Raw genomic sequence first — 11,815 nt, 5'->3', positions numbered from 1 at the left:
TTTAATTACATTTGGGGTTTGTTGCATACCTTCATTAATATTAAATTGAGTTACACAGGGGCAAAAGTATTCCACAAAGATCCCTTTCATTTCTTTTCTTTTCTTGTTTTTTTTCTTCTTTTTTTTTTGCACAATTTGTTTAAATTACAAAGAAGGAAAAAGAAAAATATCTACCCTCAATTTATTGAGAGTAGTTTGTGATTCTCTAGGCATGGAGTACTGAGGTCCATAATATCCTAGATTTCATAGATTTCATAGAAATTAGGACTGAAAGGGACCTTGGAAGATCATCGAGTCCAGCCCCCTGCCCGAGGGGCAGGAAGTCAGCTGGGGTCACAGGATCCCAGCAAGATAAACATCCAAATGTCTCTTGAAGGTGTTCAATGTAGGTGCTTGGACCACCTCCGATGGCAGTCTATTCCAAACCTTGAGGGCTCGGACAGTAAAGAAGTTCTTCCTTATGTCCAGCCTGAAACAGTCACGGAGGAGTTTGTGACTGTTTGATCTTGTCATCCCTTGGGGCGCTCTGGTGAACAGACATTCCCCCAGATCCTGGTGAGCACCCCTCATAAACTTATAGGTGGCCACCAGATCACCCCTGAGCCTACGCTTTTCCAGGCTGAAGAGTCCCATGGCTCTCAGCCTGTCATCATAAGGTCTGTTTTCCTGACCTGTGATCATGCGCATGGCTCTCCTCTGCACTCTCTCAAGCTTCTCCACATCCTCTTTGAATTGTGGAGCCCAAAACTGGATGCAGTACTCCAGCTGCAGCCTCACCAAGGCCAACTACAAAGGGAGAATGACGTCCTGGGATTTGCTTGAGAAGCATCTATGGATGCAAGCCAGCTTGTTGTGTTAAGTACACTATAAGCAAACAAAGGCCTCAAATAGTCATCCTACCATATCTGCAATAATTACAATCTGTAAGTGGTTTCCTGAGCACAGGAAGAGTGTTGATATAATCATTCTTAGAGCTAGAGGTTTAAAATGTTGCCACCTAGGGAGGGTGGGAGTAGTATGCTTATCTCCTGGTGCAGGGGCTGCTGCAGCTGCGGTGGTGGCACAGGCTGCTGCCTCAGCAAGCTGCCTAAATATGGGCTGCTGCCATGCCACAGACAATTCGGTGTCCGCTCCGAATTGGCACCCATTCTGGTGCCTTCACTAATGTGCTGCTACTTAGAGCTTTTGAAAATGTGGGTGTACATGGTAGGGTCCATGTCCTAAGTAAAAAAAGACTAAACATGGTAGTCCTGACTCACTGCTGACACCTTGATATCCTCTGCAAAAGGACAGCTAGCTGGCCCTTACCTCATAGCCAGAACGTACTGTGACAGAGCTGAGAACTGGAAATGCAGAGTACATACTGCCTGTATACTGTAAGCAGAGTGCAATAAAGACATTTGTGCACAAAGGATGTAGGCAAGATTAGCTGGTGCTCCAGGGCAGTATAATAAGGAGCATATAACAGGTTTCAATTTTTTTTCAAAAAACATAAAATACATAATTTAAATTTTAAAACAAAATGTGGAGATGTTACACCAGAACTCAGGCATGTCATTCAGACAAAGAAACAGAGTTCATCAGTTAATCATGCCTTAAGGGGTCACTTGGCTACACATTCAATCAATTAATGATGTGATAAAAAAAGGAATAAGCTACAAAGTTGTTTCACAAAATGTGTAATAACTTTGTAGCTACTTCCTATCATGCCATTAATTTAATGCATGGCCGGGGTCCCTGTGGCTGGGAGCCCCATCAACTGATCTGAGCTCCTAGCTGGGAGTAGCCATGTGCATCCCTGAGCCTAGGAGGTCCCAGTTGAAGGACTCCCAGCCGTGGCCTATGCACCACAGTTGATGCAAGCAACCCCACAGCTGGAATATCACATCAGCTGAGGTCTCCCAGCTGGAGGGGTGCTGATGGAGTCAGCAGATGGGTCTCCCAGCAGCTGGACTGTATGGTACATCCCCACAGCTGGGAGCCCTGTCAGCTGAGGGAGCTCCCAACCATGGAAGCTTGTTTTTTGCTAGTGCAGGGGGATCCCAGGATCAAGCTCCTCCTGCACTGGCAATCAGGCACAATGGAATCTAATGTGTGATCCCGCAGTCATGCCTCCTGCCATGTATGTGTGGATTATATGGATCATGCACTGGATCCCACCCCACCTTTAGCTGCATGTACAGAGGGGCCCTTAGTTACATAAATATTACTAAACTGTTTGCCCTGTTACGGAGGTTAGGTATTCATCATTGCATGAGAAAGTATATACTATTTTATATTTGTTGCTTCTTTATTTTGAGACTCATAGTTCAGCTGCTAAGGATAAGTACCTGCCTGTAACATGGGACCCAGACCCTGTTACTAGGGCATAAGGGAAGCGGAAGAGAGGGAAATGTGGCAGGGAGCCAGAAGGCTGCTTCCTCTTTAAGGAGATACAGCAGGCTCAGCTGGCTGTGTGGGGCCACAGCTGCAGGAGGGCAGGCTGGCCCTTGATGTACAGGGAAAACCCTGTGCAGGGCTGGGGAAGACATGTGACCAAACGTAGGCATCGCTTCCAGGCATATAAATCCAGGGCCTGAGCCAGAGCAGGTCATCTGGCCCTGCATGTTGAAGGGTGAAGAGCTTCTGAGAGAGATGCCTGCAGTGGGTGCACTAGCAGGCACCAGATTTAGTACCCTCTGGGTGGCTCCAGGGAACAAAAGGAGTTGACCCAGGGCTGGGAAGATTCCTTTGATGTGAATCAGGGACTTTCATTTGTCAATTAGGCTTTAGCCTGGAGGACCAGGTTGTGTCTAAGGGACCATGGAGGAGTGCCTGGTAGGACACTTGGCATTAGGCAGCCTAGCCAGGTCAAGGAGCTAAGGGCTGGAGAGGCAAAGCAGCCTGGATAAGAGTCAAGGATCAGACTGCTGAGGACTGGAGAAACAAGCAACCCAGCCAGCCCAGGGTATAGAACCAGAGGGTTGAGGCAAGAGACAGAAGCCAGGGGCCCAGAGCAAGAGACACAGGAGCCAGGGGCTCAGAGACACAGAAAACCAACAGGGCTGAGACAGAGAGCTGGGTCTGGATCTGTGGGCCAAGACTGGAGGTCTGAAACCAGAGGAAAGGGAAGCTAAAGCCAACAGTGCTGAGGCCTCTACAAGGGAGAGAACATTGTATAGAGTAACACTTTTCATCTTACAGAGTGGGATGGAGAACTGGCATGTCACATAGACTCACAAGAAAATCTACTTTGCTACTGGTTGCCTGTCTCCAGTGCTCAAGGAATTACTAACTATACAATAACCCTCAAGTGGTAAGTTTGAACGACATTTCAGAAAAAACTGTCATTGCTCCCTGGCATAATTTCTACTGTCCTTAATTCTCTCTGCTATATTAATTCTAAATAGTTAAACTGAAGGTCAGAGTCTTTCCTCAGATTTCATACTTGGAATGAATATACATTGATTTTAGCAGGAACTGAATTTTAATGGAAAACTTGGTCTGAAGAGCAAAACAAAAGCTCAAAGATAGATGGGCTGTGCAATGTGAAGTGCACAGGACTTCTGCACTGATGGTACTGACCTCTACAGGTATATGCATCATTTATAGGGTTTCCTATGGAGTCAACCAAATAATAGCTAACTGATGTGATTAGGGAGACCAACTGCAATAGTTAATAGTGGAAGATTCCTGACAAATCCCACTAGATCATGAAACATTGTAAGTGGCAGGTTTCTTTTGCTTTGCACATATTATTCTACTACTTGGGACAAGTTCATTCACGGTTTTAGACAAAGCAGCAGGAGAAGCAGTACTAGTTGGTAGCTATATAGGAGAGGAAATAAAGTTTATGAACTATATTATACTATAGCTGTGCCTGTAATAGACCAATAATGATTGCTTCCAATATTTTATCAATTTTGGAAATACTAGGTCTATTGTCAATCACTTCCATAAGGTACACCTGTACATTCTTGTGTGTATATATATATATATCTTTAAATTATAAAACAGCACAGCTTAATATCTGAAATTACAATCAATATCTAGAGAGTGAGACACATGCACAAGAAGAGCTTGGAGGGAATCAAACTGGAAAAATAAACTTTGAAATACCATATTTACTCAAATCCAAGATGAGGGGGAAAGACTTTTGTCTTGGATTTGAGTACAAGGCAGTAAGGGGGTGGGGCGGAGGGCAGGCAACTGCTGGGGCTCTACCTCCAGCCCTGACCCAGGGCTGGATGTGCATTCATCCTCCTACCACTGTGGGGTGGTCAGGCAGTGGGGGAGTTGAGCGGTTTGACCTTTGTCCCCCACACCTTGCCCACTGCTGCCTGTCCCTCCTCTGATGCCACCCCCCACATCTCCCCACCCACCTGCTTCCCCTCCTCCTTCTCTCCCTCCCCCACCACTTAGCCTCACTTTGGCTCCAGCCTAGCTCATGCAGTATATGTTTGCTCTCGACCCAGCCTGACCTGGTAACAGCTGTTGCAGCAGCTCCAGCCAAGCCCCAAAACCTGTGCCAGAGCTGCTGTTGCTGCTGCAACAGTTGTTTTCAGCCAGGTTGAAGTCAAAGCCCTGCCAGAGGGTAAACAGTGGTGGGGAGCAGGAGGCAGAGGTTGCAGTGAAGGGGAGGGGAGAAGCAGCAGGGGAACAGGCATGAGAGGGACAAGCAGCAGGGGAACAGGCAGCAGTGGGCAAGGTATGGGGAGCAGGGGTCAAACTGCCTGCCCCCCTGCACACTTCTGCCCCCTACAGAAGTGCACAGCTGCAATGCACTTTGAAGCACCTTCATCTGAACCTTCATGTAATGAGGGTTCCAATTGTTGCACAATTGGGCAGTTTTAAAGTGGAGCACCTTCATTAACTTCTGTCAGTGTGCACTAGGAGCAAGGCTGAGCTGTATCAGCCCAGCATCACCCCTGGTGCTGTCTACAAAATGGGAGGGGGAGAAGGGAAGGGAGGAATTTGCCCAGCCTGCACTGGAGGATGGAGTGGATGGATTGCTCCCCTCTTCTTTCCCTGAGGTGGAAGGCTCCAATCCATCTGCTCCACCTTCCAGCGCAGGCTGGGCAAACCTCAGACTGAGCTCCCTCCCCTCCCTTCCACATCTCCCATTCTGAAGACAGCACCAGAGCTGGGAGGGTGACTGGGGCTAGGGGAAAATGGCTGCAGATACACAGCAACTCCAAACTGGAGCTTGCTCCCCCAACCCCCCAGACCCAACAGTGAATGTCTGTTTTGTCAAGGGCAATGCTATAACTCATGGCACTTTCTGAAAAGTGCCGTGAGTTACAGTGGAGAGCTGCACGTATGTCCGTGCTTTTTGTGACTGCAGAGCAAAGCTTGACTCAGTCCTTACTGACAGCATGCTTCTAGATGCACACTATAACCTGAGATGTTAGTATTCTAGTTGCTCAGAAGTGTCAGACATTATGAAAAGACAAGGAAGACAAAGGGTGGAAGAAAGGGGTACTATATTGCAAGCACAAGACCAGGAACTGAGTTACAGAGAGTTTAAGGATGTGTCTACATGGTGCCAGTCAGCATCATGCAGAGACACCCAAACTAGCTCCAAAACCAGATGCAATATAACCACACCAGCACAGCCTTAATGAGCTCTGCTGAAAAGCAGGGATAATTAGGTCAGGCTGTACTCTTTGTGGCTGTAATGTTTACAGTTCCAGAGCTGGCATTTGTATCTCTGTACAATGCCTATCCTGTTCCATGTGAACATACCCTCAGTCCCTTGTCCAAAGTAAAGGGACATACGGTGGCACAGATGGAATATGAATTTCAGTCTTCTGAATTCCAGTCTAGTGCTCTTGAAAAGAATGAAAGAAACTTCTCTTTGTTTGTTTTTTTTAATTGGGTTACAAACAAAAATAAAATCCTCCCTGTGCTTGGGAAAGGACTTTGCTTTCCACAAGTAACATCAGCTGGAAATTGAAAATGTTCTTTATCTGATTTGGCTGCCAGAAAGAAAGGGATTAAAGAAAAACACTTTCAGAGATGTGCCTTCAAAAATCTTGCTTTGAAATATTAACTGCTGATTTACAGCTAGGTTGAAGCAGAAGATAAGAGAAACCTTCAGTCATTTTTATTCACTTATTAAATATTGTATTGTGATCATCACATCTCATCCAAACAACAGCAAGCAATTACACTCTGATATTAAAAAAATAAATTCAATTTTTAAGAAGAATGTTGAGTTGGCACATTCTAGGTCTACAAAGGCTATCCTAAATGTGCAGCAGAGGGTGGATGAAAAACCTTTCCACTGTTATCCAGCATTTTATCTAATATAAGTTGAGGCAGTTCCATTAAACTGCTTTAAAGGATCATTAAGGTCACTTGTAGACATGCTCACTATTTTCTAAACCGTGTTAACTGTTTCACATCACACAGCTTGACTCAAATATCAGTTCAAATGAAGGGTTACTAGACAATCAAGGGGGGTTGCCCCCTTTGTCATAGACCAGTAGCTCCTGTGCTCGGCCAGGGCTGTGGGGCTTAGTCAGGATACTGATACATAGGGTGAGAAGTTGTTTGCATGTTTGACTTTTGTAAAAGAGTTATTTTGTACCTGATTAGCCTCTGTTATGTTTCAAAAACCTAATTCAGTTTCCCTTGAGGGAATTGATATTTGCAATACTTATCTGCATTCCTCGGTAATCCCAAGTCAGTGGTGCTGCTGCAGTGGAGTATAGCTGCCCCAGCAGGTGGCCCTGGCCTCAGCTTGTCCCCATCCTTGGCTGCCATACTGCAGCCACCCAGCAGCTGTCAGCCTGGCCCACTGCTGCCTGAGTGCCCACATGGAGCTGCCACTGAGGCTGGGAGTGATCACAACACCACCAGTGCAGCTGCATAGTCAGGCAGGGTGGGAAAGGGGAGGGACAGTGGGGAGTGTGACTGCCTTGGCAGGTGGCCCCATCTGTTCAGTCCCCAGCACTATGGGCATCTCCCAGGCCCTATTATGGGTGGCAGGGAATATGCTCCCACAGCCACCTGCACTGCCCAGCATCTGGAGGCAGGAGTGTGGGGATCAGCTGGACACTGGGTGGGAGTAGAGTGCTGCTGTGTGTGCATGCGTGTGGTGCCCTCCTGACCACAGCACCCTGGGCAGTTGCCCAATTTGCCTACCCCTAAGACCAGATCTGCCTTCATGTTATATGCACACATAGTACCCTACCTGTATATCACATGCCACTTCCTGAACTAATACTCTACCCTAATATCTTATTTATTTTTTCTAGAGAAAAAAGATACTAATGCATACTTACATAGAACTTTGTTCTTTCCTGTGAATGCCAGACTTGGACCAAAATGCTGAACTGTACTCTGGATAGTCCAGCTACTGAAGGATTCTGTCTGTTAAGGCAAACTTGTAGAAGTAGACAGAACTCATAATGACCCCTATACTGGCTTTTCTCACAGACTGCCATAGTGGGGTCACATCTGTGACAAAGGGTGCTTGGCCAAGGCAATCTCTAGGTGCCTGGGTGGTCCCTGGGGTTACTGACAGTTAATATGGTTCGCAGATGGTTTTGACGCTGTTCTAATTCATGTCACTGAGCTGCCCAAGGATCAGAGTGGCACAGGTTACCTTTTTATTCCTCCTCCTGAAATGCACTGAAGCCAGAGTCTACAAACATTTTTTATATAAGAGAGCTTACAGTTGAGGCCAACAGGAGTTAAGAACACCAAACATTGCAGGAGTGCTCTATATTTTGCATGCTTGTTGTGTAAATGGGTTACAGTTCTTACAGAACACTGATGCAGTCATTCTGTACCTCACATGGCTGTAGGACAAACCATAGGTGATGAATATATATGTGAAGATGGAGTTGAACTTGTGACTGAGACCACTGTAAACAATGTGGACATCCTAAATAAAAGGCTGTCTTTGGTTGCATCTGTATTACTGCTATTCAGAAGTTACATATTAAACGATAGATCTTCTAAGGGTTAGTACACTATCTAGAATCTGAGAGATTTAAGTTCAGTTCCCTTCTCTGCCACATATTTCTTGTATGACCCTGGGAAAGTCATCTTATCCTTTTGTGCCCAAGTTCCACATCTATAAAAATGGGGAAAGAACAGTGCTTCCCTGCTTTCCAGAGGGATTAATACAAGGGTGGCAAACTCATCTGGCACTGCGGGTGCAAAGCCAGTCCACAGGGTGGATTGGGCCCATTGACCGCCCCCCCACCCCCTCCAAGCCAGAACTAGTGCCCACTCCAGAATCCACATCACACACAGCACCCACCCTATCCCATCCAAGACACATACCACACACAGCCCACCCTGCAAATGGGGCTCAGGGCCTGTATGCAGCTTGGGTTCCAGACTAGCTGGAGCAGGCGCTGTGCATGGCACAGGTCACAAAGTGGGCTTCACATGTGGCGCAATTCCGGACCAGCCAAGATGGTCATCACATGTAGTGTGGCTCCCAGACCAGTCAGAATGGATGCCATATGTGGCATGCCTCCTAGGCCCTGTGTGCAAGTCTGGTCTGGTGGCATGTCTATCAACTCAGATGCAGGGGCAGCACCAGGGGTGGGTGACAGGGCATCTAGCCTACAGGCCATATCTTTGACACCACTAGATTAATACATTAAACATTGTAAAACATTCAGTTACTATGGTGATAGAGGCCATATAAGTGCTTATAGAAATGTAAAATTACTTAAATTCAGACTTAGCTAGAATGACTTGGATCTCAGTATTACACTCACAGGTCTGGTTCAAAAATCTTGGATTGTGCTTTGGAATTTACCTCCTAACATTTCTATATGTGCATATATCAAGAAATTCACCATCTATCATGGTGTTGCAGTAATGCAGAGGTTCCCAAATGTTTTCTTATTACATAACCCCCTCCAGATTTACCAGCAACCTGCATAACCCTACCCATATATGTTTTACATTTTAACCCATTAACTGCCAATTATTATTATTATAACAAAAATTAAATCTGCCATTACACAATTTCACCTGCATCCCCCACCTCCAGGAGATACTGGCGTCCAGGGGTATGCATACCACAGTTTGGGAACCTCTGCTGTAAGCAAAACAAGTTGTAATCCAACAGTTTTGATTCATTTTGTTCCCACCTCAAATCTCTTTGTTGAAAGGGACAAAATCAAGAAATGTCTGGAAAGAAATATCTCATCATCTTCCATCAAAGTGGAACGAAGTCGCCTATACATGAATCGCCCTGTGACTATCTGGGTATCTGTGATTTACTCCGCTGAGAGCTGTGTGAAAACAAAGAATATCTCCTTTATACCAAGCAAAGCAGGTACAGTGCCTCTAGTATCATTTATATCACTTTAGAACTTATGATGCAAGGCAACTTAGCAAAAGATGGGGTTCAATTTTATTGGAACTTTATTTGATAATTGTAGAATTCTCAATATTCACTAGTTTTTAATCACCAAATCAAAAAAGTAGGCTATAATTTAGATGTATTTGGCAAAATTTTGGTCCTACTGATGTCAGTGGTAAAATTCACAATGACTTTTATAATTAAGATTTTTTTTAATCAGGCATTTACCAAAAATGTAGAGCAATATATGCTTACTATATTTGACAACCTTCCTGCATTATGTTTTCTAGATTTCTGAACTTTTTTATTGGTTTTCTAAATAAAAAGTTAGCTCAATGGTCGACAAGTTTCCTTGGGTGAATCTGATATCTTTTATTAGACCAACCCAAATGCATTTAAGTAATTCCATAAATTGAACCTCTGCTTTTTTGGGAACCTTTTTCAGTCTTCAGTCTGTTTTATGGACTACCTACATATTCTGATACACAATGTTTTATAATTAAAAGGGGGCGGGGAGAGGAAGGAAGACATGGCAAATCCTGTACTATCTAATGCAGGTGAGAACTTACTTATCTTATGGGTAAGACCACCATTGCATACAAGTACTGACATGAAGTCAAATTCTGGGAAGCGCTTAAAGATTATCTCTGGAAACCCTCCTCAGTATTGCACAACACTATTAAAATCACTCTTAGCTGCTACTGTTACCTCCAGTGAGTCCTTCAGAATAAGTAAACAATTGCATTTGTAATGATCAAGCTAAAATAACAGTAGAATTTAGAAGCACCTAATTTGGGATAGCTGTTAAACACACACACACACACACACACACACACAGAGTTACATGTCTATTTGACATTCTGACTCTGCTAGTGATACTCACTGGGTGCATTACATGATTAGAGTGGCTGAATAAACTCTGGCGCAGTTCACATTGGAGTTTATTGCTCCCAAGTGCAGTGTTTACATGTGCACTCAGGATCACAGCACATTTAGCGGGGTAGTGCTGTGCTGGCAGGGGACCCCGGGGTGAACCTGCCAGCCCAGAACTGTTCCACTTCAATTCAACAAGCTGCACAGGGGCTAGCTAGGGCACAAATTGCAACAAAGTAAATAACTCTGCTGTAGAATAGTGCTTGTGTCAGGCAGTACTATTCTGTGGTGGAGTTAATTAGTTTACTTCAGCCTAATAGCACCGCACATGTAGACTGTGACACTTTACCATGGAGCTAATTAGGCAACTCCACAATAAAGCACACATGTAGATCCACCCACTGAACAGTAACATACTCCACAAATTCTCTCTCTGAAATCAGTAAGACCACCCTCTTCATGCTCGATAATGGTTGAATGGGACCACTTTGTCTCATGCAACAAAGTTTTACTAGACCTCTCTATCACTTTTAAGATACTCCATTGTTCAGTATTCTAAGCTAGATGTCTTAAGCATTCTTCGCTTTGGCTTATAACTGAAAATAAATCATAGCTTTCCTGCTTGTATTTGTGTTGATTCCTTCCAACTTTTCATTTCAGTGAAATGTGGTTCACCCTCCAACATAAATGCTCACCAAGTATCAAACAAATTTGTAATTAAGTGGGACCCACCAAAAACTTCTATGCAATATGAACTGCGATATAAGGAGGTGCCTCTAGCATCTTCAGAATGGATTGTGGTAAGTAACTGAAGATTCACATCAGTTTAATGGCTTTAGGTAATATTTCTGCATCTACAACACATAGGATATTTGACAAAACAAATTGTGCTTTACACTAAAGGATTTTTTTTTTTAATTTAACAGTTAAAATGAGTCATATTACAGCTTGCACTTACTTGAGTTTGAATTCCTTAGAGTAGCTCTACTGATAGAACTGGTGAACAAGTTAAAGGCTGTGATTTGGATGACTACACAGTCCGGTGGGTGGCAAATTGGCTAGAGGGTCGCACCCAGAGAGTCGTGGTGGATGGGTCGGTTTCGACCTGGAAGGGTGTGGGCAGTGCGGTCCCGCAGGGCTCGGTCCTGGGACCGATACTCTTTAATGTCTTCATCAGCGACTTGGACGAGGGAGTGAAATGTACTTTGTCCAAGTTTGCAGATGACACAAAGCTATGGGGAGAAGTGGACACGCCGGAAGGCAGGGAACAGCTGCAAGCAGACCTGGACAGGTTGGACAAGTGGGCAGAAAACAACAGAATGCAATTCAACAAGGAGAAATGCAAAGTGCTGCACCTAGGGAGGAAAAATGTCCAGCACACCTACAGCCTAGGAAATGACCTGCTGGGTGGCACGGAAGTGGAAAGGGATCTTGGAGTCCTAGTGGACTCCAAGATGAACATGAGTCGGCAGTGTGACAAAGCCATCAGAAAAGCCAATGGCACTTTATCGTGCATCAGCAGATGCATGACGAATAGATCCAAAGAGGTGATACTTCCCCTCTATCGGGTGCTGGTCAGACCGCAGTTGGAGTACTGCATGCAATTCTGGGCGCCGCACTTCAAGA

General features: G+C 44.9%; 1 protein-coding gene across 1 annotated transcript in view; it reads left to right on the top strand.

Moving 5' to 3' along the window:
• Positions 1–2,492: 2,492 nt before the first annotated feature.
• Positions 2,493–11,815, top strand: part of LOC102371597 (interleukin-6 receptor subunit beta-like) — a 49,328-nt gene continuing 40,005 nt past the window's right edge. Inside the window, exons 1-4 of the mRNA XM_025215591.1 lie at positions 2,493–2,541; positions 3,184–3,295; positions 9,123–9,289; positions 10,850–10,989. Coding sequence (XP_025071376.1) covers positions 2,493–2,541; positions 3,184–3,295; positions 9,123–9,289; positions 10,850–10,989 — 468 coding nt within the window. The remainder of the gene's footprint in view (positions 2,542–3,183; positions 3,296–9,122; positions 9,290–10,849; positions 10,990–11,815) is intronic.

The sequence above is a fragment of the Alligator sinensis genome, unplaced genomic scaffold (genome assembly GCF_000455745.1).
Source record: "Alligator sinensis unplaced genomic scaffold, ASM45574v1 scaffold1510_1, whole genome shotgun sequence".
Classification (NCBI taxonomy): domain Eukaryota; kingdom Metazoa; phylum Chordata; order Crocodylia; family Alligatoridae; genus Alligator; species Alligator sinensis.
The sequence above is the reverse complement of the archived record's forward strand: the minus strand, read 5'-3'. Positions and strand labels throughout refer to the sequence as shown.